The 27716-nt window shown below is 32.8% G+C and overlaps 1 protein-coding gene across 13 annotated transcripts in view; it reads left to right on the forward strand.

Moving 5' to 3' along the window:
- Positions 1-27716, forward strand: part of LOC145316173 (basement membrane-specific heparan sulfate proteoglycan core protein-like) — a 130801-nt gene that overhangs the window by 62909 nt on the left and 40176 nt on the right. For 11 of the 13 annotated variants that reach the window (XM_080156505.1, XM_080156506.1, XM_080156508.1 and 8 more), the window contains 20 exons: positions 456-566; positions 6143-6190; positions 6669-6750; positions 7354-7481; positions 8015-8150; positions 9492-9559; positions 10146-10641; positions 11271-11323; positions 11737-11880; positions 12267-12338; positions 16881-16944; positions 17419-17596; positions 18225-18410; positions 19093-19130; positions 19648-19711; positions 19902-19970; positions 20621-20763; positions 23216-23312; positions 25794-25922; positions 26443-26502. In XM_080156505.1, coding sequence (XP_080012631.1) covers positions 456-566; positions 6143-6190; positions 6669-6750; positions 7354-7481; positions 8015-8150; positions 9492-9559; positions 10146-10641; positions 11271-11323; positions 11737-11880; positions 12267-12338; positions 16881-16944; positions 17419-17596; positions 18225-18410; positions 19093-19130; positions 19648-19711; positions 19902-19970; positions 20621-20763; positions 23216-23312; positions 25794-25922; positions 26443-26502 — 2366 coding nt within the window. The remainder of the gene's footprint in view (positions 1-455; positions 567-6142; positions 6191-6668; positions 6751-7353; positions 7482-8014; positions 8151-9491; positions 9560-10145; positions 10642-11270; positions 11324-11736; positions 11881-12266; positions 12339-16880; positions 16945-17418; positions 17597-18224; positions 18411-19092; positions 19131-19647; positions 19712-19901; positions 19971-20620; positions 20764-23215; positions 23313-25793; positions 25923-26442; positions 26503-27716) is intronic. The other 2 variants (XM_080156515.1, XM_080156517.1) reach the window with 1 other exon arrangement.

Raw genomic sequence — 27716 nt, forward strand, 5'->3', positions numbered from 1 at the left:
CTGACGAAGCCCAATCTGTCCCATTTTTGAGCAAGACGATTCCTATATGACGTCATATAAAGGGAAAAGAAAAAGGGAATGGGGGGAAGAAAATCTTATCAAAAGAGATGGGAGAAAAGGGAATCGTCTTGCTCAAAAGTGGGACAGATTGGGCTTTGTCTTTAAAGCTAAATAATAAAATAAAAAAACGAAGATATATTTTCCTATGAGGTTAAAAACCACCTAAATGTCTTTTTGTTAATAATGTTTTTGTGACTTCCAGACAAAGGTCATGTCCAATCAAAGGGTTGGTTGTCTGAAGAACGTTTGACCATATAACCATGCACATTGGTTCAGAGGTACACTAAAATAAGACCTCATGGTGCCTCCCTTTCTCGAAGGCTATCCGAGGCTAAAACAGCCTACTTATACCTAAACTAATGCCTCTAGCTAATTACAGCAATGTTGATATTTAGATGAGCGACCATGCATGAATGGATACATGATGTGTTATGATGGTAGCTATGTGTGTGCTGAGTCACGTTGTGATGGATACAAACACTGCTCACAGGGCGAAGATGAAATGGGTAAGTATTTTTTATCCTATTATAATAGTAATACTGTGTCTTTTTGTACCTTAAGATCTCGCTAACTAATTGACCCATTAGGTGAAAGTAACTTTTAAATTACTATAATTTTTTTATTTTAGTATTTCTTTGGAACCGATTAATATTGCTGGGTTAGAACCGTTTCTAAGCTATACTGAAAAATCATGTATGGTATCGTATTATATCCAGTTTTATTCGAATATAAAAATGTACATTCATAATATTAAAACCTCCGTATAACCTTTTAATGCTCCATTGCTAATTAGAAATTATAGTTCATTTGTACCAAGCTTTTAGTTAAAAACATACAAAAGGACGTTCCCAAAGAAAATTTAATTCTCCTTTAATCGTTAAAAAACTTCAAAAGGAAAATGGATAAAATACGATTATGAGAATCATTTCTAATTTTGTAAGAATATGCAAAAACAGCCCTCTGTGCAAATAATTATAAACTCTACTAAGGGGAGTACTCAAGCTAAGTAAAGTGAGGGGGTGGGGGGCTGGAAATGTTCCACCCTTCTCCTAAAAAAAAAGCTTAAAACCACCAAAGGACCAGAAGGTAAATTCCCTGAAGAATAGAGTCCAATTGGTTCAGCGGTTACTGAGATCTAAATGTTCAGATGGAAAGACAGACTGATAGACATCGTTCTACTTTGTATTATAGATGATTTAATTAGTAGGGTGTGGTATGATTGTTATAAGGGGGATGTAAAAACATAACAGCGTTCGTAATTTCTTAAAGGGCTCCGCTTCAACCCCCCCCCCCCGTGTGTACGCCCTGTTTAAAGTCAAAACTTAATTTAATGCATTTTCCTGGAACAATTTTCCCACTTTTACACTAATTTTTGGTAGGAGTCCTTATTTTACATTGAAATACCAAATACCACATTGAAGCAGAGCTTAAATGATTTATAATGTATTAGGGTCTGCATTAACATTTATTTTTCAAATAAATTGAAACTAGGACGGGGGGGGGGGGGCTGGTAGTAATTTTTTCCTTATTCCTTACCTAAATAAAAAACAAATAGATATCCCCCCCCCCTCTTTTATATGAATTAAACTTTAACAAAATACCTTATAATGACATTGCCAACTTTAAAATTAAAACTAGTGGGAGAGAGATGAATGGACATTTCACATTCAAAATATTGGACTGAGCAAAATATTATAAACTGCATCGTATCGATTCTAAAATTAGATATTATAAAGAAAGTTAATTTTTGTTTTGATAAATGAGTTTTGTTATGGCTTTTAGTGCCTTTTTATGCACAACAGTACGAGAATTCAGTTTCGAAATAAAAATACAGTGAAATATTTTCGGAAGCTTTTAAAAATGACGACAAACTGTCCCAACATTGGTCAATTAAAATGTATACTGGCCTGCCATTGGTAATTTAGTCTATGTATTTGCTTATCATTGGTAATTTGTATTGTATGACGTCATTTTTTATAGGCACTATAAAGAGCTTCTTCTATAGCACGTCACACAGTTCACTCGAAGCGACAGTAAGAGAAAAAAATTTCCCAGGCAGAAGACTAACTGATTCTAAAACATCCCAATGAATGTATAAATTTAGTGAAAAACGAAAATCTGGAAATGAGGGCTTTTCGAGAAAAACCTAAAAACACATTCTTGTGATATATGTGAAACTAGCGGCTATGCCCCTAGAGGCCTCTAGGGGGCACTTGAGGAGGGGAGAGTCGAATTTGATAACCCAATTTCTTATTTTAGATTTTAAGAGAAAAAGTAACAAAAAAAAAAATTTGTGGGGGAGCCAAATTTTTTTGGGTCCCCCCTCCCCTTATTTTTAATTTTAGTTAAAAAATTAAAAAAAAAATTTTGGGGGGATCATTTTTGGAGGGGGTTGGGGGTGTCCCACCCCCAAGAAAATAGTTATAAACCTTCCTGGGACCTATGAGAAGCTACCCTGTTAAGGAGAACCCGATCGGTTCAGCGGTTAGCGAGATCCTTCGGTACAAACAAACACACAAACATACAAACACACACACAGACACACATCCTGTTACTTTATTAAAAGGATAAAAACAGTCTTTCATTCATACTAATTTTATGCTATTAGTCGCTATAGTTTCATATTTCTGAAACTGCAACAGTTTTCAATTAAGTTAGAATTAAATATATAGTTGTAGTTCAAAATTCTGCCATTAGATGTTTCAATCTAGGTTTGATTTAGTTAAATTGAGTTACAGACAACGATTTTGCAACTTCTTTTATGCTGTTTATTTTAAACATATAACAATCTAGCAATCCTGATATGAATTTCATTGGAAAAAGACTTCTAAATCATAAAAATAATTTTATGATATAAAAACTGCCCAAGTTTTCATTTTCAATTTAAATGTTTTTAAATTGCTTACTACTAAACTTTAAATCAGTTATTATATCCAATCTATATCAGTTATTTCAGCACGTTTAAGTGTCATTATTAAAAAAATTCAGTTTATTTCTTGAAATATCAATAGGGTTAGAGAGTTTGTTTTAGATGATTTTGACCCTTCTAATTACAAACAACTAGTTCATTGTAACTGATGTAAATTTGTTGGATAGCAAAAACTTCAGTAGGAACAACTTATAAAAGGAAGAGTCATTACAAGGCAGATAAACCTAAAACTGATATACCAAGTCTACCTGTTCTTAAGCCAGTCAAGTATTGCCAAAGATGTTTTATGGTTGAAACCATCTACAACCTTGTTGTTTAAAAGCAGAAGAAAAAGTTAGAGATAATGTTAAAACTGCAAGGTAGAAAAACATTAGGTTAGCAACACAATGTCCTACTAAGTCACTAACTTTATCAGTACAAAACCAACAAGCAGAGTAAAAGCTTTGTATAGTGATAAACTATACCAGTCAGGGAATATATCTACTTAAATGAAGTAAAAAAGCAAAGCTTTATTATAAGAACTTAGTAAGGAAGAAAATACAATGAACCTAAAACTTTAAATCATAAGAAAACAATTGTTAAAAGAAGTATTACTTATTGCCATGATGCGAATGGTATAATAGAACATATAGAAGAAACAAAGAGTTATTCATCTGATTATACATTGAGATCAGAAGTTGGTATTAATAAGGAAGGAGACTTTTTAAAGGTATGCTTAAACTTAGATGAAGTAGACAATGACAGGGATGCTATAAAAGATCACTGGAAAACTTAATGAAAACAAACTAATTAAGTGTGTCATAAGACAGGGACCTTAAGGGATAAGACAATGGCCGATAAATTGATGTACATCTCCAATGATATTACACAAAATTACCCATTCTGTAGATTAAAATTAGTGTTGAAACGTTTGAACACTCAACTTATTGTAATTACCAATCAAAAAGTCCCTGAAGTTGTTAAGTCAACAAAGAAGAAAGCAATATTCTAAAACTTTGGGGACTAATGTAATAAACGGCCCATTGTCCTATTGTTCTCTGGTCATAACATATAACTCTAGGAAAGTCTAAAACATTATGATCCTTAAAAGGAAAATAAGTCCACTATTAACCAACTATGTTTAAGCATGATTGTCACATACCCTCAAACATAAAAAAATACCTATAGAAATTCAAATTGCACTATAAATTTTTATTTCTGACTTAATTTTAGTATCAATAAATGAAAATGAAATGAGTAATAGCATAACTTTAGTATTAATGATTGACTGTTTTTTTTCACATATATCACAAGAATGTGTTTTTGGCTTTTTCTCGAAAAGCCCTCATTTCCAGATTTTCGTTTTACCACTAAATTTATACATTCATTGGGATGTTTTAAGAGCAACTAGTTTTATGCCTGGGAAATTTTTTTCTCTTTCTGTCGCTTCGAGTGAACTGTGGTCAATACGTCTTCATGTCATAGAAAATTATGCGTATAGTCCAAGAAAAAAGCTTGGACGTCCTTGGTTATTGGACCTTCCTTGCTGAGTGGCAGATTTAATAAATTTTGAGAAAAATAAATTACTAAAGGAGATTAAAGTTAAGATATCATATTTGACAATACTGCAAAATAATGATTTTTTCTTAATTTTTAAAGTTTAACCTCTTTTTGCTGTGATTGGTTTATTTGTAAAATTAAATCATATAATGATTAATATTTATATGCTATTTAGACAGTTGCACTTGGAAGAAATATTAAAAATCATACGGTTTGTTATTTTTTCTGGATTATTTCCATATAACCAGAACCGGTTTTCATCCTCGGAAATATTTAGCAGCTCTATTGGAAATTTAATGCTTATCTTTTTAAATTTGACTAGATTCAAGAAGGCCTTTTCATAACAAATCATTAAGAAATGTTAAGACGTAGAGTTTTGAAAAGAATGCACTGCACACACGCACACACACACACTCACATTCACACACACACACACACTCAAATACAAGCTCTCACGAAAAAAGGATGACAACATTCATAAAAGCGAAGCTCAACAAATCAGATAATAAACCAACAAGATCGAATATATAGTTTCATTATTAAAGAAGTTATATCATAAAAATTCTTAAATCTTAAACACAAGTTAGAAGTTTTGTATGGGTAACTCTGCTAAAATTTTCTATATTTAAATACATTACGGATACATTAAAATTTAAACCTATAAAACAAGCAAACTTAATTTCTACCAATTACGTGTAGCATAATTTGAGAGCAGCTACGTTGCATATTTGATCCGCCTTGAACTTTAACATAAACTATCCATTTTATAAACCTTGTAAATCTTATGTTTTCATATCTTATCTGCTATACTACGTTGAATTTACAAATATTCAGAATCAATGGATATATAATACGTGGATATAATAACTGGGGAAATTGTGTCGCAAATTTGGTCCTAGGACAAACGCAGGAGTCCCAAAAGTCGGAATGGAGAAATGCAGGAGTGGATACTTAACATAACCTAGCCTATTCTAAACCATCTTATAGGTTTCTTCAATGCCTAACCCCTGCGGGGGGCTTATTTTTAAATTCTTATCTTAACCTAACCTAATCTGTAGAAAGTGGGGGTGTATATTAGCCAACTGGAATTACCATCTTCTTAAAGTAGGCAAAATTCTGTGTAGCAGTATTCGTGTTATTATTATATATTATTTTCAACTTGAATTTACATTCTCAACTTGTGAAGTTTTTCTGCCGTTGCCGCGCTGGTTGATAACTCTTTGAGTAGCAATGTCTCTCCGTCAGTTATAGAGTAACTTCACTTTTGATGACTTTTTTTTCGACAATATTCCTTACTATTTTAACACCGCATGCCTTATTATGGCGGTGGACGAACCTGAATTTTTTATTTGACCATAAATTATCAGGCTTTTATATGACTCAAGATTTTCAAGATTTAAAAAAATAAAAAAACACACCTTTTCATAGTCAAAATCTCTCAAAAAACCCGTAGAAATTCTATTTTTTTTTGTTTTTGGTTCATCCTATCGATTTCAAACTTTGCATAAAGATTCCTATGACAGTTTGTCTCAATTTACTAGATTTACATAAAGGTCTACAAAATTTCTTGCTTAGACAATGTGTAAGAGTGTAACATAAAAAAAATGTTTGTAGGATGTACTGAAATAGAAGATCCAGAAGTTGAAACCGATAAAAAACCAGGTAAAATATGTATTACCATATTCTGTCATAAAAAGTGACAGGATGAGTATCTATCTGTGTGTGTATAGCGAAGAATCTCGCTAAAAAGATACCGTCAAGTATTTCTTAGGTCCAAGGAAGGTTTATAACTATTTTTTGGGAGGGTACCACCAACCTCCTAAGAGTAATCCCCCTCCTCTCATACTTTTCCTTTCATTTTTTAAACTGACAAGGGACAACTTCCCATGAAATAGTCTTTACTCAATAATGCAATGTTATCTCGTAGTGAACATAAATGCGCGAAAAAGACTTATTTTACGCAAAGATTTCCCTGTGTATCATTGGATCTTGGCTACTCCAAATTATTAATAGTCCTTTAGCTTTTAAAGTTCATAGATTTTTTGAGATAATCGTTACCAGGAACATTTTACCGTAAAATTCAAAAGACCCAATGTTTTTTTGACATAATTTTTAATGCTCATTTTTAATTTTCTATAAGGTGGCGTTTGTGGTGGATTCTTGTGTGGGGATGGAACTTGTATCTCTGCTGAACAAGAGTGTGATGGGGTCATGGATTGCGAGTAAGCTTTTCAGTGTTATTGTAAGCAGCTCAGGAAGCAGCTTATAGTGCCTAATAAAACATGACGTCATACAATATAAATGGCCAATGATAGGCCAGTATACATTTTACCATTGGTCAATTACAATGTATACTGCATGGACTATCATTGGTCATTTGTATTATTTTACGTTATTTCTTAATAGGCACTATAAGCTGCTTCGAAGCTCAGGGATCTTAAGGGATAAGACAATGGAGGATTCATTAATGTACATTGTACATAAAACTTTCAATAAATACCCCTTCGGTAGATTTGAATAATTGATTGAAAAGTTTCGACACTTATAATTATAAAGTCTTCTTATGAGTCCTCCTCTCTTCCCAGTATGGCTTCGTAACTGTTTATTATCCGCAGTATTAGAACCGGCTCTCAGCCATATTGAAAAAATAATAGCATCGTATTATAGACATTTTTCCACGAACAATAAAAAAAATATGAGATTAATACCAGATTGTTAGATCTGGCCTTCGGCCCCTCGGGCGTAACAAACTGGCTTTGATCTTATCATTAGAAAGCTGTCTGTAATACGATGAGATAAAAAAGTAATGAAATATTTTTGTTTAGCACCGACGAGTTGAACTGTTTCCAATGTTGCTGTTTTGAGAAGATTCCCCTAAGATATAAATGTGATGGATACCGACAATGCCCAGATGGATCTGATGAATTCTACTGTAATACCTCCAGGGCTCAAGGTATTGTAGTTATTTATCGCAATATTTATTATAGACAGCTTTCCGCAGATATTAAGATGAAAGCTATAAGATTAAAACCAGTTTTGTTAGCCGCGAGGGGCCAAAGGTCTGGGCTAACAATGTTTATATTTAGTCGTATATGATTTATTCTTAAAATACAAGCGACGAAATATTTGAACGACATATTTCATTTAGAAAATTTACTATTTATAGCTGAGAAACCATCTAATATCCTTTATAGAGATTTCTTAGAAAAGGGCAGTTACGATACCCTTTCGATGATAATGACTTACCTTTTTACTTGAAACAATGGATATAGGATATACGTGGATACAGGGGAATAATTGTCGTCAATTTAGGTTGCTATCAGGGAAATTTATTACTGGTCAGTTCGTTAATCCATTTTTAGGGGAGGAGATGGGGAATAGAGGAATAGGGGAAATCTTTATTCTAGCCTGCTGCGTGTTTAACTTTAGAGAACCTGAAAATCTTGCATAACATCCAAGTAATAATATATCCATTTTGAATTTAAGGATGTAAAGATGATGAATTCCAGTGTGGCGATGGTGTTTGCATACCTGGATGTCAACGCTGCGATGGTATTGGCCACTGCCAGGATAACTCAGATGAACTCTGTAACTGTAAACACTATGACAGAGAATCATACAGGTAATTATTAGATGAACTCTGTAACTGTAAACACTATGACAGAGAATCATACAGGTAATTATTAGATGAACTCTGTAACTGTAAACACTATGACAGAGAATCATACAGGTAATTATCAGATGAACTCTGTAACTGTAAACATTATGACAGAGAATCATACAGGTAATTATCAGATGAATTCTGTAACTGTAAACATTATGACAGAGAATCATACAGGTAATTATCAGATGAATTCTGTAACTGTAAACATTATCACAGAGAATCATACAAATAATTATCAGATGAACTCTGTAACTGTAAACACTATGACAGAGAATCATACAGGTAATTATGAGATGAACTCTGTAACTGTAAACATTATCACAGAGAATCATACAGGTAATTATCAGATGAATTCTTTAACTGTAAACATTATGACAGAGAATCATACAGGTAATTATCAGATGAACTCTGTAACTGTAAACATTATCACAGATATCATACAAATAATTATCAGATGAATTCTGTAACTGTAAACATTGTGACAGAGAATCATACAGGTAATTATGAGATGAACTCTGTAACTGTAAACATTATCACAGAGAATCCTACAGGTAATTATGAGATGAACTCTGTAACTGTAAACATTATCACAGAGAATCCTACAGTTAATTATCAGATGAACTCTGTAACTGTAAACATTATCACAGAGAATCCTACAGGTAATTATGAGATGAACTCTGTAACTGTAAACATTATCACAGAGAATCCTACAGTTAATTATCAGATGAACTCTGTAACTGTAAACATTATCACAGAGAATCCTACAGGTAATTATGAGATGAACTCTGTAACTGTAAACATTATCACAGAGAATCCTACAGGTAATTATCAGATGAACTCTGTAACTGTAAACATTGTGACAGAGAATCATACAGGTAATTATGAGATGAACTCTGTAACTGTCAACATTATCACAGAGAATCATACAGGTAATTATCAGATGAACTCTGTAACTGTAAACATTGTGAAAGAGAATCATACAGGTAATTATCACAAGCTTTTTGTAATGCCTATAAAAAATGACGTCATACTGGCCTAGTATTGACCAATTAAAATTTATACTCAAAATCAATTATAACCGGTGGCGTGCAGTAAGGGGGGGGAGTAGAGGGATGTACACACCCCATTTAAAATTTTAATTGGAAATGCCTGCCTTCCCCTTTTTTCACTCTCTCTTTAGAATTGTTCTAACAGGCCTATCAGGGCATAGCCAATAGTAGTATTACAGAAAATTTGTTACAATAACTAAAAATGATATTAACATCATAAAAAAGATTTCATATTTATATTGAATTGCAGGTGTTCTAATGATTTCTGTGGAACATACGGTGAACGTAAAGAGTGCAAAAAAGGAAATAAAGTTACAGGTATTTATTTTCATAATCATATGCACAATTATTCTTAACATTAAATCAAGGAATCCTTTAAAGCGAATTCTACAAAACAGACAAGGGGACAAATGAGAGAAAAATTATTTTTAGTACTGAAGAAAAACAATGCTATTTTGAAGCAGGGAGGGAGGAGACATTTTTTTCACTGTTTATTACACAAGTCCCCAAAGTTTTAGAATAACGTTCACATATTCTTTAGCTTAACACTTTTGGTTACTTTTATTGAATTTTTATTGGTTGGTACATTAAGTTGAGTGTCTAAACGTTTCAACCACTATTTATAATTTACATAATGGGTAATATTGTGTTGCATCACCTTTAGATCCCTGATTTTGAAGTCTGAAGTTTAATGTTGATAAGTCGTTATGTCGTGTTAATCATTGATTGTCAAATATTTTTTAAAAATATGGTAATGATTATAGAATTCCTAAGCTACATGTAATATTTAAATTAGGTTTAAAGAAATTTGATTTTAATTCTAGTTTTAAAGAAAACCTTGTTTATATAAATATATTTATATAGCATTTCTTTTTTTGTATCATTATAAAAAAATCGTTTTCAGGCCAATCATGTAGAGAGACGGAATTCCAGTGTTGGGATGGTTCCAAGTGTATACCTGAGGCTTTCAAATGCAATGGAGTGGCGGAATGTCCGGACAACTCGGATGAACTTTGTGGATGTGAAAATTTATCAGGACAAAGCTGCAAAGAAGGCAAGAGTTATGGCCAGGGGAGGAACAGCAAGGTCAGCAGTTCGGGTAGCAACAGCAAGGACATCAGTTCTGGTAGCAGCAACAGCTATGTCAGTAGTAGTGTCATCTACACTAATTCCAATAGTTATAATAGCTTCAGTAACGTTAACGGCAACATTTATACAAGCAATAATAATAATGGCTACAAGAGTATGAATAATGAAAATAATGAAAGAAATAATGTTAACAAGGAAGTCTACAGCCAAAACAGAGTTGGTTATGATGGAAATGTAATGACAAATAGAAGATGTTATCAAGACAGCTTCAGATGCCGAAGAGATGGAGAGTGTATTCATAATAATAAAAGGTATTTTTTATACAAATTTTTGAGAAATACGTTTTTGTCCAAAAAACCGAAGCTAATTTGAAATTATAATTGTACAAGAAAACTTTCTGTATTGGCTTAATAATAACTAGCGGCTACACCAACAGAGGTTCTAGGGGCAATTGAGGAAGAGGAGACGAAAAAGCCGACCCATAACTTTCAATTTTAGTTGTTTTTTTTGATTGGGAAGGGGATTTTTTTTCTAGGGGTGATTTCTATTTGAATTGTGGAGGTACCCTCCCCAAGAACAGTCATAAACCTTCCCTGGACCTGTAAGAAAATTCACTGTAGGGCAGTTAGCAAGAACCTTCGCAACAAATACACGTATAGACAGTCGGATAAAATTGTTTACACCTGCAAAACGATTTTTTCAGTATGGCTTCGAAACCGATTAATATCCTGTGGATTAGAACCGGTTCTCAGCCATACTAAAAAATCGTATTATAGAAAATTTTACACGAATATTAAAATAGAAATAAAAATTTTAATACCATTTTGTTAGACAATGCCTGTGGTCCCTCAGGGCTTACATAACTGGTTTTAATCTTAAAGTTTTCATTTTAATATCCGTAGTCCATAATATGATGCAATAAATAATTATTCTAATTAAGATGTGATGGAAACTGTGATTGCTCTGATTCATCAGATGAAGATGGCTGCACAGGTTGGTCATACTTTTTTAGGAGCGAAGCTACTCTAAGATTTACTTTGTCTCTAAGTTCGTCATTCATAACATTAATTTGTAAGGCTAAACAAAATTGTACATAATTTTTTTTTGCGAAATTGTACAAATACAGGATACAGTAAAATTTGATTATAGAGCTTATAATGTTGTATTTTTTGTTGTTGTTCTAGGAATCATTATTCAAAAAATCTGATAATTAGGAGAATTATATTTATACAAAAATTGGAATCTTTTTATAGTGCCTTTAAAAAAATGACGTCATACAATACAAATAACCAATGAAAGGCCAGTACACAGACTAAATGGTAGGCTAGTATGACGCCATTTTTATAGGCACTATAAAAAGCTCAAAAAAGTTGTTGTTAATAATGACTACATGGCTTGATATTTAGGTTGCAATGCTGGAGAATGGAGGTGCTGGGATGGGAGGTGTATACCCCTGAGTATGAGATGTGATGGTATGATGCAGTGCAGAGACCTATCAGATGAAATATCATGTCCTACCCAATGCTCACCACAAGAGTTCAGATGCGACGGTAGGGGATTAGCATTACGGCATTACAAAATGAGGTCATACTGGCCTACCATTGGTCAATTAAAATGAATTAAAATGTACACTGGCCTTCCATTGTTTAATTAAAATATACACTGTCCTGCCATTGGTCAATTAAAATGTTCACTGGCCTGCCATTGGTCAATGAAAATTTATACTGGCCTGCCATTGGTCAATTAAAATGTATACTTGCCTGCCATTGATAATTCAGTCAGACCTCGAAAACAATGGTCTCAAAAATGATCGCTGACTTTACATGAAAGGACAGTAACCGTTATCTATTCCAATTGGTATAGATAAGTTTTTTTTATGAAAACTAGTCTTATTATTAACTATAGGTTAAGTCTACCTAATATTTTAAACTTTTAGGAAGATGTATGAGCATGTCTCGGGTCTGTGATGGTATCCAAAACTGTTCCGATGGTCAAGATGAATATAATTGTATGAGATTACCATCACTTTAGGATTTATTGTTGTACATTGAAAAAAAAATAATTGTGTAGTTTTTCTTTGATTATTTAGTTATGATTGATTTTAGGTTATACAAATGTGTTGATTTTAAATATATTAAATGCGCAGCTATATTTTATAGATATCATACGTCAGTACTCAGTATGTCTGTCTTTTCGTCCTTCCTTCTTGATTATACAACCTTAAAACAGGACCAACGAAAATTTTCATTAAGCTTCATTTTTTAACTGTTAAAAAGTCAAAAAGATGAGATAATGAAAAATACTTGAAAATTTAAATATTGTTTAAATGAAACTGTATAGAAATTTTTATATATGCAAACTTTGATTTTCATTCAATTTAAATAAACTTACGATTTATTGATAATATCCATTCTAAAAACCCCTAATCTAGTAAAATATAATGTAGATGTTTAATCCCACTTCTACTTCCAATCACTACAATTAAGAGGAATGAATTGATATAGGATATACGTGGATATATTGACAGAGGGGGGGGGGGAATTTGTCCTCAATTTAGCTTGCTTTTATGGACCTCATTTACTGATCATCTAGTAAGAAGGGAGGGGATGGTGTAAAGCGGGTGGAAAGAGGAGGATCGTTTTTTTGGCCAGCTGTGAACATCACTTTATCAGAGTATATAAAAATTTGGAGCAACATCCAAGTAATAATATATCGATTAGGTGGATGAGATAGTTTAAAAATTGTTGTGTATAAAACGAGAAAGTATAAAAGAACTGTCTAACAAGAAAAATAATTTGCATGAGTAACACAGCATACAGACAGACAAACATACATTGAAAACACACCCACATAGTTATTTCATAGATATAGAGCAGCCTCACTTTTGTAGTATATTATTTTTTAAAAATCAACAGGTTAATAAAATATCTACAATGTTTTGGTAAACTGTCGATTTTATAAGTCGTCATTAACGATCAAATTTTCAATTTGTCTATTAATTCAAATTATCAAAGATAAGTAAAACCTAAAAAGATAACAATTTTTTCCTCAATCGTTTTTAAGGAGTGGGGACAAAACACCTAATTTAAAAATGCCTAACTAAAAATGCCTAACGAAAAACACCTAAGTTTAAAAATACCTAATGTTAAAAACACCTACGTTAAAAACACCTAATTTAAAAACACCTAATTTATAAATGCCTAATTTAAAAACGCCTAACTAAAAATGCCTAACTAAAAATACCTAATTTTAAAAATGTCTAATTTTAAAAATGCCTAATTTAAAAACACCTAATTTTAAACTATCTAAACGCCTAATTTAGAAATGCCTAATTCTAAAATATCAAATATTTTCACTAAAATACCTAAAATTTTGATAACATTAATCCAATTGGCTGATTGTTATTGCTAAAGGATCTTGCTAGTCGATGAACCAATATGGTTCATTTTTACATAGACGTCCAAAGGGGGGGGAAGTGGGGATTATCCCCCCCCCCAAACGAATTTGGGGATGTCGTAGGCACCCCCAATTTTTTTTTCATTTTACCCCCCCCCCCCTATTTAAAATTTACCCCAACCATTTAGGAGGGGGTATTTACCCCACACAATCAATTTTTGGGGGGTAAATACCCCCCCCCCAAAAAAATAAATAAATCTCTAACAAAAAAAAAGTTTGTGTGCTTCGCGCGCATTTTTAATACTAAATATTCAATAAAACTTAAATTACCCCCCCCCCAGAAATATTACCCCGGGGGTCAATTTTGGAGGGGGGTAAACAAAATTTACCCCTGCCAACAGATTTCAGGGGAGGTAATTACCCCCCCCCCCAAGCTAATTTTCCCCCCTGGGTAAAATTTTTTTTTTTTGGGGGGGGTAAAAAAAATTGTGGCATGCTTTGCGCGCAATTTTACCCCCCCCCCCAAAAAAAAAAAGCTTGGACGCCCCTGCATTTTTACAATGAAGCTTCCCGTATGTCATGGGAAGGTTTTGGGGAGGTTACCAACACCTTCCAATGAGAAATCACCCTTTGAAAAAATCCCCCCCCCCCTCCGTTTTTTTAATATTTCTTCAATCTTTCTTTATCAAACTAGAACAAAAATGGGGGATGATTAACTATCACCCCCCAAGAAAAAAAGGGATGCTACGGCTACTTAGGTTAGGGAAGAAACCAAAAAAAATTTAAATTAATTTGTTTCCTTGTCCTTTAACCTTTGAAATTCTGGAGGGGGGGGGGTCATGAACCCTCAATCCCCCCCCCCTCCCCCCAAAGACTTTATTGAATTCCCCTCCGCACTGCAATCGCCCCTAGAGGTCTCTAGGGGGAGTAGCAGCCGGTTTAATATATTTAACAACAGTTTTAAGATATACTTTAAATTAGGTTTTTTTAGATTAGGTATTTTAAAATTAGGTATTTTTAAACTTAGGTATTTATAGTAAGGGGTTTATAAAATTAGGCATTTTTAAAGTTAGGTGTTTTGTCACATTAGGCATTTTGAAAATTAGGTATTTTTAAATTAGACATTTTTAAATTAGGTATTTATAAATTAGGTGTTTTGTCACATTAGACATTTATAAAATTAGGCATTTTTAAATTAGGTATTTTTAAATTAGGTGTTTTGTCCCCACTCCGTTTTTAATGAGAAATATGTAGGTTCGAGTACATTCTTTTTGTGAGGGAGATTACGCCACGATTTCCCTCAAAAGTGTAAAGCGACTACATATTATCTCCCAATGTTAAATAAAAACAAAGGGAGGGGGGGGGGGGGGGAGGGGGCGTAGTTTTTCGAGTGTTAATGTTTTACCTTAGATTAGGTTAGGTTATATTGGTACAAAGTAGCAACGCAGGGGTTAGGCATGAAGAAAGAAAAAAAGGAGGTTAAGGGGAAATAAAATATATTTTAAAAGGTATGTATCTCAGTACATAATACATAACCTTTGTATATTGAAATAAGACGTTTACGTGGTGTTTTTTCAAGCAAATGTTAACCTTTACCTTGAAAAATGATATGACAATTGCATTCTACTATTTGTAGGCACTTTGTATCATAACGAGAGGGAGATATATAAGATATTTTGTTTCATATATTGTTTTAAAAACCTACTATTTTTATAAATTTTAGAGTATCAAAAACTTAAAGAAAAAAATATAGGTTTCACAAAAAAGTCATTTTTAGTTATGAAGTATATTCATCAAATAATTAACAGGAATTTAGACATTCACTATTTTATAGAATTATCGTTATAATACTTATATCCTAATCAAGGGCTTGCATAAGTAGAGTTTAGAAGGGTGTCACCGCTAAAACAAATTGACACTGGGGGAGGCCATCTTTATCCTGTAGGTCATCCCCTCAATGTTTATAACCCCTTGACAAATATTTGTACATGCCTAATTGTTAACAAAAGGAAAACCTATCAGTACACAAAAGTAAAATGTAAATGTAGTCACCGTTAAAACTTAAATGTCAATATGTACATTGTACACAAACACATTCACATGTTACAAATCAAGTTAAAAACTCACCTTAGAAACGAACCTTTTTACCCCAAACTTTTAGTTCTTTGTTTTTGCCAATTTTTAAGGTTTTAATACAGTTTGACACATACTTTTTGTTAGAAGTCCTCATATTAAAAGTTTTACTCATCTAAATTTTAGTTTTAAATATTTCTATCACTAGAATTTTGGGTTCCAGTGCAGTTAAATGTTCCTGGTAACGATTATCCTAAAAAAACTATAAACTGTTTAAGCTGCTAACTGCCAAAAGGTGGAACATTTAGCTAATGCTAGCACAAAGATTTTTGAAGACAGTCGTTACCATGCCAAGAACATTTTACCATGAACTACACTCGGTCCGAATTTTATAGCATCAAAAAGTGACTTTAGCAAAGAAACTGACTTTTAATAGTCAATAACAATCATTAAGGTTTATAACAGCCAAGAATATAATAAGATAACACGACAAGGACATCTAATGGGTTTGGGAAGGTATCATCCTCTTACCATCTCCCCCCCCCCCCCACAAAAAGCTTGGTCGTCCACGTAACACGAAATTAATGGAGTTTTTGAACTAAATTAAGCTGTAAATTGTGACCCAGGCTAATGTTCCAACTTACAATAAAATTCCATAAAAACAAGTCAACAAAAATAGTCCAGGATGACAGAAAAATATGATTCTGTCAATGTATAAAAATTTTCATGAAATGTTTTCGCAAGCAAACAAGTTTAAAATGTCACTAAAATGCAAGACAACAATTTTTATTTCAATATTTGTTTTGTGTAATCTTATCCTAAACTAAAATAAATTTCTTTGAAAACTATCTCTTTGAAAATTATTTTTTTCTTCAAATTGTTTTAATGCAGGATCCAAGACACGCCACTAGCCCCTGCGGGACTCTAATATACCTTACGACAGCCTAAACGCTTCAGGAATCCATTTAAGAGCGCAACAATATTAATCTTACTTAACCATAATCTTACTGAAGATTATTCTTGTTTAGTGCTGTGTGGGGTAAGTCCAACGTTTTTGTATTGTTTTAAATAAATTGTTTAGGCACCCTGTGTGAGGCTGATGGTAGCTACGACAGAAATCCAGATCCTTATACTGGAACCTGTAGGTAAAAGTCATGATTAAGCATTTTTAAAAATATATTAGAGACTTATTTAATATGCGAAAAAGCTTCCGATAATCAAAACCAACTATTCTTTAATATAAACACCCTTTAAATCCCCCCTCCCTTAGATGTCTTTGTGACTATCAAAAAGCTCTTTATAGTGCCTATAAAAAATGACACCATACAAAACAAATGACCAATGATGGGCAAATACACAGACTAATTTATCAATGATAGACCAGTATACATTTTAATTGACCAATGGTAGCCCAGTATATATTTTAATTGACTAATTATAGGCAAGTTGCTTTTTGATTGACCAATAGTAGGCTAATATGACGTCATTTTTTAGGCACTGTAAAAGTCTCACTATCAATAAACTTAAACATGATCAAAACCTATATAAAGCTTTCCCGTACATTGTAGATCTGTAGGTTTCAACATCTATTGGCAAATGTGAGAAATACAAATATTTAGTTGTCGCGAAGGGTACACCGGCCCCAGATGTGAGGTTAGAACCACAGCCTGTGGAGAATACAGGTTCAAATCCGCTGAGGAGTCTGTGCCAGGTTGTCTGGAATGTTTCTGTATGGGAGTTGTGGACAGAGCTGGTAACAGGGCGCACTGTCAGTCCAGCGGTCTACATAGATATAAGGTATCTATCATTTAATCCTATAATATTAAGTAAAAGGTGTGTTTTTAGTCTGTAGCGAAGAATCTCGCTAACCGCCGAAACGATACGGTTCTCTTTTACAGTTTAGCTTCTCAAAGGTCCTTGGAAGGTTTTTAGCTATTTTGAGGGAGGGTACCACCAACAACCAAAAAAATTCCCCTCTCCTTTTTTTTACTTTTTTCATTTTATAACTAAAATAAAAATAGGGGGGTAAAATTTTAGCACCTATCACCTTAAGTGCCCCTTGAGGCCTTTAGGGCTTAAAATTTCTAATATACCCCTCTAGTAAGGGGACAGCCACTTGTTCATTATCACTAACAAAAATAGATTTTTTTGCTATACTATAAAGTAATAAGATGTATGTGTAAGTGTGTATATCCGCTAAGATTTCATAAATGGCTGGACCAATCATTCCATAATTTTCAGGAAAGTTTAGTTTTGACCAAAGGAGGGGGAAAGACACCCAAATTAAGATTAAAGTTCTTAAAAACTCGAAGCCTTTATAGGATATGAGCGAATCACCTATTTCTTTTGGAAAGCATTAAATGTGCAGAGCCCAAACATTTATTGAAATTTGCTACGATTGTAATATATCTAATATGAATTTTAGGAAGAACTAGATATGAAAGAAGAAAGCATAGGAATCACCCTAACAGACAGAAAACAAAAGAATCCAATTGCCAGCACCGAGCTGGCTGTTGACCTGGACAAGCAGGAGATCAGCTACGCCAAGTTCCTGGATCAGGTGGAGATGATGTACTACTGGCAACTACCTTATCAATTTACTGGCAGTAAGGTAACCTTCTTTACATACCATTGACTCTTACTATTTGTGTAACATAATGATGAACTTTTGGGGGCAGGGTGACGCTTAGGGTACAAGTCCTTTCCACGCCACCTTGAAAATACTCTGCGTTTTGAATTATAGTGTAACGCGCTCAATCCTCAATCCTTAATAAGGGTATTAAGTAAGGTGAGACCCATTAGACAACCAACTCTTTGATTGAACGACAGTCGCGGGTTATTTGTGTAACATACCAGAAATAGCAGCAGTTGTTACCATTTTTAACGCCTATTATATGACTCTATATGTGATATTCACGGCCCATACTAATGTAGCATTACATACAATTAACTCAGATTAAACAAACAAATTTATATATTGGTTAATGGGACCAAGCTAAGATTGTTTGTACTTTTATAAATCAACACTCAACAATCTTGTGCCATTAGCCTTCTTCGTATTATAGACAGCTTTCTGCGGATATTAAAATAAAATATTTTAAGATAAAACCAGTTTTGTTAGTTCAATGGTATTGTTTTTTATTTTAATATTCGTGAAAAATTGTGTTTAATACGATGCATTACATGCTTTTTCAGTAAGGCTGAGATCCAGTTCTACTCCACTGGATATTAACCGGTTTCGAAGCCATACTGAAAATTTAATTTTACAATCTAATTTTAAATAATGATTTTAGATAACATGCTATGGAGGATATCTAGAGTTTTCATTAAGGTAAAAAGCAAATTATTAAAATTACAAAAATAAAAAAAATGTTTTATCTGAGCATTCATTTTAATATCTTAAAGAAGAAAAATTACAACTTTAATTTGATGGATTGGATAAATGGATTGACGAACGGAAAAAGTAATTTTCAATAGCAGCAGAGAAAATAAAAAAATAAAGCTACTTGTCCTTTCATTTTTTATTACAAAAATCCTTGAAAACGACGGGAATTATATTGATACTTTTAACCACAGAAATGTTGAAAATCGGACCAAGAACACCAAAGACATGTGGAAATCAGTAAAAAAAAATAAAAGCAGCTAAAGGACTGCTTTAGAGCAGCTGGGCTTCTAGTCATGATATATACTTAAAAATTCGCTATAATGATGATGTTGACAAGAAAAATCAGAGGTCTAGCTTTAATAGGAGCAGAGAAATTTTTATTTCTACTATAGCGTAACGGTTGATAGACGGACTGACAGACAAACAAACAGACTCTTTTACTTGATAATTCTTGTTTGTGTAGATATGTTCCAGATAAAGATTCTGGAGAATACAAATCTCTTGGCCTGCCACTGATTGAGATCAAGGTAAGTAAATTCAGTATGGCTTTCAAACCGATTAATACCCGTTTGAACCGGTACTGAGCCATGCCGAACAATCATTTATCGTATCATAAAAATTTTCTACAAATAATAAAAAAAAAGAATATTAATGTAATCTCATTAAAGGCCTTTCATATCAACTTTTAATACTAAATTTTTTCATTATTCTTTTTAGGGAAATAATTTGAAGCTTGCTCACAGTTCCGATCCTGTCAGTATCGAGGCTAATATCAGAAAGTTTAAGGTTTTTATTCTTTTATTTTATCGTATTATTTGGCAGGTTTAGAGGAAATAGTGGGACTTTTGCGGATTTTAGGCTGTTAATGTCTGGCGGATCCGAAAGTGGATTGGCCTTAGGGCCGGTTGCTATGTCAGGCGTGTTTATTAACTCAATAATGCCTTTCGTGTAGAATATTCTCTTTGCATTTTTGTCAATAAATTTTGCCTGGTTGTCCTTGGATATCAGAAAAGATCATTGTGCTTTAAAATGGCAGTTTCATAGGTCCCATAAAAGTACACGTGATATTTGTCTTTGGCGGGGATTTCAGTGATTTTGGCCGGCCATGCTGCTGGGTATCCCTTAACTCTGGCAAAGACCAAGTCTCCAGCATTAAAAACTGGTTTCACCATTATGCTATAATTCTTTTAGTGAAGTGAATCAAGCAAATATAGCTTAGTCAGTTTAGTTTATTTGGACATTCAATTTTCTAATGAATAATGCAATTAATTAAAACTCCAGATAAATATAATGCAATCAAAGGGTTGGTTGTATATTCATAATGGAGGTGTTTATGCAAAAAAAGACCACATCAGCAAAAAAATACAGAGTACCTCCCGGCAAAAAATAATATTTTATAATAGAAAATGTTATTTTGAAGATTATCAAATGTTTAGGTAAAAATGCATGAATCAGAATGGACCTTTGATCCTCCGTATGGTAAGCCTGCAGTGAAACGTGGTGACCTGCTGATGGTCCTGGCCAACCTGGACTCCATCCTCATCAGAGCTACACCTGGTCCCACCATCATGGAGGCTGGGTAAGTCAAAGTCAATGAAAATTGTATCTTCCCTCATAGTGTCAAACAAACAAATACCTACTCCCCCCTTTATTTTTTTTAATTAAAAAAGGGAGTGGAGAGGGATAGTTTTTTTGTTCTCTATGTCTAACCCCTGTGAGGGGCCCTAACTCTACGTCTATACATCGGGTTGCCTAACCCTGCGGATAACCTAACCTAACCTAAACTAACCTGAGCTAAAGTAAAACATATACACAAGAAGGTGCTTTAACAAAATGTGCTGGTTGAGCGACTACTTTAGTAAAGAACTAGCACCTAGAATCTTTTTAAAAGTACATCAACCTTAAAGTACATCTTTTATGATAAGTATATTAATAAATTATTGACTAAAATATATTTTAAAACGCTCATGTTATTGTTCATGATTTCAATACAAAGATTTAGCTAAACGCTGCAAGTTCTTCCCTTTAAGTTGTGCAGCTTCTCTTATCGACACTCTACCAAAGGCATAAGCATTCCTTTATATGAAAATTTTCATCTGGAGCACTCTTATTCTTTCAAAGGTCAGATAAGGGCTGAAAATAGCTTAATAACTGCCCAAGACTTAAATCTGAAAATGAAATAGCATAAAACAACCAAGTGACATAAATGAATATTACATTAAAGATCCCAATCAGTTCAGTAGTTATTGAGATCTTAAGTTTCAGACAAAATGCCCACTCTGCTTTAAATAATAGGATAACTGCCAATATTAACTTTTTTTGTTGGCAAATCCTGTTCTTGATGTGCATCGAATTAACATAATTATCCTTGTTATATTATCATTCATTTAATTTCCAGTAAAAATCTTACAAGCCATTAGAATGGTTTTAAGTGCCTAGTAACCAAATGTTTATTACTTTAGTCTTGGCATATTTATAGTTCTAACTTTGCTGTAGGGTTGTGACAATTTTTCAATTTAAATTTTTCGGTTTTTAACGAAACTAATCTTTACATAACTCGCGTATTTCTGTCTATAACACTGCTTAATCATTTAAGAGCTTTGTCCCTCTCCATTATTACTCAATTATAAGATTAAAACTTCTTATATCCTCGAAAACCTGTTTATAATACAATGCGAGAAATAACTATTCTGAATTGAATAAAAATAAAACCATGACAACCCTATTAGAGAAATATTTGATTTGCGGCGTCGCATCTCCAAAATTGAAGCCTACTATCTTAATTCAGACATATTTGGTATTATACACACAAAAAACTTGCAACAAAGACTGTTCGGTTCAACTTTTTAAAATAAAAAAAGGTCCGTAATACATTTTTTCTATAAAATGTAACTATTACAACTGCAAAGTACAAATACTATGTTTAACATTGAAATAATGAAAACATGATGAATTCTTAGTAAATTAAAATTGCAAATATCGCAGCGCAATTTTGCTCCAATTTTGCGAGGAAAAAATGGCAACATAATGATGTGTTTTAAATCAATAATGATTGTTCCTACTCCTTGTGCTTGTGTTTCTGCCAAAATATATAAAGTGCCCATGTTCGTGCAATCAATTAAAAACAATTAAAGCTCAAAACACAGGGATGTCTATTTCTCTATATTTTACTATCTAAAAAATATTTTACAATTAAAGTAAAATTTTTAAAATTTTAATAACATAAGACAGTTCTTTTATTTAAATTTTGCCAATTTACAACCGGGAAAAAATGATTTTCATAAATATGCAGTGAAAAAAATAGAAAAGATTTGAGAGCTTTCAGTCGAGCTTGAGCTAACCACTGCATACTATATTGATAGTGAGGCGCTTAGTTAAGACATGTGACCCGGTGCAAATATTTCTGAGGTGTCTCGACATTTCAAAGTACTATGATAGGGATAAATGCAATTTTATTGATTATTTTTATATTTATAAACAATTTTTGTCTTTTTTTGTAATACCCAGTGAGGATATTGATAATACTATGGTGTTCTAGAGCGACTTATATAATTTTCCCACTTTAAATCTAAAACGGCGCGAATTTTATCATTTACCGATTCATATAATTTACTACTTATTTACATACTTATATAAAAACAAACAGTTTCATTGTTTTATATGAAATCTTTTTCTGACTATCTTTTCTGAAAGAATTTTTTTTTAATATTACTCTCTGAAAGGTAGCTTTGTATGTTATTTTCAAAATACTAAGTTCTAAAAGAAAATAATAGTAGATAGGCCACCAGGGCTTGAAAGGCGTACAATAGCCGCGTGTAAGCCTATGTGAAATCATCATATCATAACTTAAAAATTTAGCTGGATGTCTAAACCTGTTTCTAAACAGATAATCAATATTTTTTGGAAATTTTTTTATGCACACAAAATTTAAATGAAACTACTATAAAGAAACTGGTAAATCTCGAGACAATCTAGGGAATGATGAGAGCTAGTTATTATTGTATTGTACTGGTAACTGCTGTTGTATCTAGTATATCTGGTCTGAGCCTGGACTGTGCTGTCAACCGCACCACAGGAGCACCACTCGCCACAGCTGTTGAGGGCTGTGTCTGCCCGCAAGGTTACAAGGTAAATAGTTTAAACTTTTTAAAAAGCAATGCTTTTCTATAATTAGGATCAGCCCGTCCGTTCGTCCGGGACAGTTAGCTCTTTTTGTTAATTTAAACAGGTAGAATTTCAAACTTTGCATGATGGTTCCTATACCAATTAGGTACGATTTACCATAAAGTCCGTACGTCCATTTAAAACATGCTGATTTTTTACTTTTTTGACATCAATGTTATAATTATGTTATAATAATCCTATTTATCTTGATTTTTTGAATACTGTTCCTATTACAACAAGTTACAATGTTATGAGCGAAGCACCTCTTTAATCAAGTCTTAAAACTGTTAGTATGTCCTTAAACTGTATCATGTATTTGTGCAGTTTTGCAGCTAATTTACTTACAATTTTGTTTAGACTTTATGCATTTATATTCAGCTTATTAAGTTCTGACACTCTACAACTCTCACTTTCATTCTACCTGCATCCTAAAGACAGGGTTCAAGCATTTTAAAATCGTTCTTTAAACTATTTAAACTCTTGATCCCCCCCCCCTTTACCTTCCCCTTTTATCACCCTATCAAAGTTTATACCCCCTGGCAATAATCTGTACACGCCACTCTCTTCTTTTCAGAAGGTAGTTTAATCCCCGCCCAATTTTTTGGTTATTAGCATTATAAAAACTAATTAGGGATACATTTAAGGTAGGTTGCCAACAGACAAACCAACCTATACAAATTATTGTAGAGAAACTTTGTGAACAAAATCTAATTGAATAAAATAAAAGTCCTAGTCACATGTAGACTTTGGCATATTTAGTTTTGCAATCTAGGCTAGAAATAACAAAACATGCATTTGTATGAAAACCTCTCTACATAGATACTTTGTCAGTTTGTCATTCCGTTAATTGTTAATTTAACGGCTTGTTTTGTTTACCTTCAGATATATAAAAAAAATTTGTTTTCGAGTAATTTTAAATTTTAAGAAAAGCTACCGAAATTTACTTTTTCAGAAGTTTGAAATTTTAGTTTGAAAAGATTATTTCCAATCCATTTCTTTGCAATTATCTTGAAAAGCTTTTTTACACCTTAACTATCCTAGCTTAATAAGTTATCCATTTTTTTTACCTTTGGTCAGATAGCCTGAGGATAGCCTATGAAGACGGCATACACAACAAGATCTTTGGTGCATCTCAGAAACAAATATTGCTTAAATGCTGTGCATGATTATATGGTCACATGCTCTTTCGACAACCAATCATTTGATTGCACGACCTTTGTCTGGAAGTCCTAACTTTGCATGTTAATGAATTGCGCCTTTTTTTTAAGGCCCAGGCATCCACTCTTATTCAAACAATTTATGTCGTGTACCTGACACAGCAGTAGTAGAAACTACTTTTGACGTTTTGGTTATGACGCGATGTTTGGTAGAGATTCGAACCTATCTCCGTTGCGACAACGAGCGGATGCGCTAAGTTAATTACGCCACATTTGCAGGTTTAATGCCTTTGGTTATGATACTTTCTTGTTGAGTAAAACAGTATACTTTGTGTATAGATCCGGATATAGATCACATAATTTAATATTTTTCAACAGTAATGGAAACAAATAAATGTTACAGCTACTAAATTTATTTAGATTTACGATCTTGCTACAATTGTTTTATGGGATAGATTCTCTTTAAATAATATCATTACAGAGAGAGAGAGGGATCAAACATATAAAGAAAAGCTATATTGCTCCATAATGCACTCTAAATAGATTTCACCAGCTTATACCAACAACGAAATTAATTCGGAAAAAAATCACTAAACCTATAATTTCAGCTGTCGTTGGGAGTCAACACATTTTAAATTGACGACCTCTACATCTGCCCCCCAAATACTATTTTAGATTTAATTCGCTTGTTGTTTATACCTCATACCTAATTTTTCACTCTATAGAAAAAATTATGAAATGTTGGAGTCGAAATAATTTTCTTAATTCAAGGTATTTATGCTTTTAATGGTTTTTAAAATGAAGAAGTCGAAGTCAAGGGGTCTACAGGGACAAGACAATTGAGTATAAATTTACGTACTCCCCCAATAACGATAAACATAAACCCCTTCTAAAGATTTTAATAATTGGTGGAAAAGTTTGGAAGATTTTTATAATCAATCAAGATTTCATGAAATTACCCAAAGTTAAAAACCAACCAATAAGTATGTTTAGTTTACAGTTCAATGCCCACTCCCTCCTTGCTTTGGGAGGTGTTCTTTAAAATTCCCATTTTTAAGTTCTCTATCAATTAATAGATTGCTTTGTTTAGGGTTTATCATGTGAGGAGTGTGCACCTGGGTATACTAGATCAGGATATGGAGCCTACCTGGGCACCTGTACACCCTGCCAGTGTAATTACTATGTTTAGGGTTTATCATGTGAGGAGTGTGCACCTGGGTATACCAGATCAGGATATGGAGCCTACCTGGGCACCTGTACACCCTGCCAGTGTAATTACTATGTTTAGGGTTTATCATGTGAGGAGTGTGCACCTGGGTATACCAGATCAGGATATGGAGCCTACCTGGGCACCTGTACACCCTGCCAGTGTAATGGCAAGAGCCTCACCTGCCATCCAGAAACTGGAGAATGTCTGGTAATATTTTTGTCATGCTAAGGGTGTTCTATAAAGATTTAATTCAATAATTACATTAGAATTTTAATAATTATTTACAGCATCGTATAATAGATAGCTGTCCGCAGGTATGAAAATGAAAAGTTATAAGAATTAAACTTTTTATGATTTTTATTTTAATATTCGTGGAAAATTGTTTGTAATATGATTCTATACATAAAATTTTAGTATAGCTTAGAACCGGTTCTAATCCAGCGGATATTAATCATTTCTTTAAATCTGTTTTAGAAATGTCTAAAAATGAAGCTCTTTATAGTGTCTATAAAAAAAGGTTACATTAAAAACGTTTGGCCGAAGAATTCCGAATGACTTATATTAGAATAGTCCATTATATTGCACTATAAAGAGCTTTGAAAAAAACATCCATCGTATTGATGATTTTGTTGACAATTTTCTAACCCAAAGAAACAAAAATTAGGGAACTAATTCTTGTTTTCTTTTTTTCCTCTATAACGATTAATATGCTTACTTTAATTGGTAGGAATGCCGCGACCATACATCAGGCTTTAACTGTGACCAATGTGAACCTGGATATAGAAAGGTAAGAATGTGAACCTGGATATAGAAAGGTAAGAATGACATTCTGGGTTTAGACTTACTAAAGTTTCGACCTCCATAAAGGGTTAGTGAATGGGAAGAAATAAAGATATAGGTTTATAGGTTTTTTTTACGAAAAAAGAGACTCACATAATAAAATCTAATCTAATTGAATATCTATAATGTACAGAGTAGAAAGATGTCTGTCGGTCTGTCTTCTTTTTAAAAAATCTAAAATACCAAAAATTAATAAAATTGCCTAAATAAACCTCCCCTCCTTCAAGTGCCCCTTGATGCCTCTAGGTGCGAAGCCGATAGTATTAGATTTAATAAGAGGAAATTTTTTTTGTCGATTAAGCTTGCTATGGACCTCATCTATTCAGGGTTAAGGGATGGGAAACATAGGAAAATATTATTTCAGGCCTATTTCAAGCCTAGGCCTAAAAAACTAGTTATGGGAAGGTGCATTAGTTTGTTATCAACGCTAATGAAATAGCTGCGTGTGTGTGTGTAGATAAAGAATAGAATAAAATTCAGGTAGCTAGTCTAAAGTAAAATTAATATATTAATGGATTTTTAAAATCACGGTATGATGTTTTTTTTTGTCTCCCAAATTTTTTTTTATCTTTTACTCTGGTAATTTGAATTTTTCCGAAAGCTATCACTGGGTATGCCTCAGACAGATTTTGTTTGTATTTTTATTAAAGAGTAAAAATTTTATTTGAAAATATTGTTTTATCATTGCTTATTAAAATTCTAAACAAGTAAATTAGCGCTTGGGTAACATTCTATCAATTTTTCTTGTTCCATGAATAATATTTTTTTACTTTTTCACGTTATGATGTTTTTTTTTGTCTCCCAAAATTTTTTTTATCTTTTACTCTAGTAATTTGAATTTTTCCGAAAGCTATCACTGGGTATGCCTAAGACAGATTTTGTTTGTATTTTTATTAAAGAGTAAAAATTTTATTTGAAAATATTATTTTATCATTGCATATTAAAATTCTTAACGAGTAAATTAGCGCTTGGGTAACATTCTATCAATTTTTCTTGTTCCATGAATAATATTTTTTTTACTTTTTAACATATAATACTACTGAGGTATTTTAATCAATTCCGTATAAAGTATTAAAATTTAAAATACAACATTTTATTTATAAACTACCAAATGAATAATTCGTAGCTACCTACTTTCCAAAAAATAATCACTCTATTTTT

The sequence above is a fragment of the Acartia tonsa genome, chromosome 4 (genome assembly GCF_053477335.1).
Source record: "Acartia tonsa isolate MP-2025a chromosome 4, ASM5347733v1, whole genome shotgun sequence".
In the NCBI taxonomy this organism is placed as follows: domain Eukaryota; kingdom Metazoa; phylum Arthropoda; class Copepoda; order Calanoida; family Acartiidae; genus Acartia; species Acartia tonsa.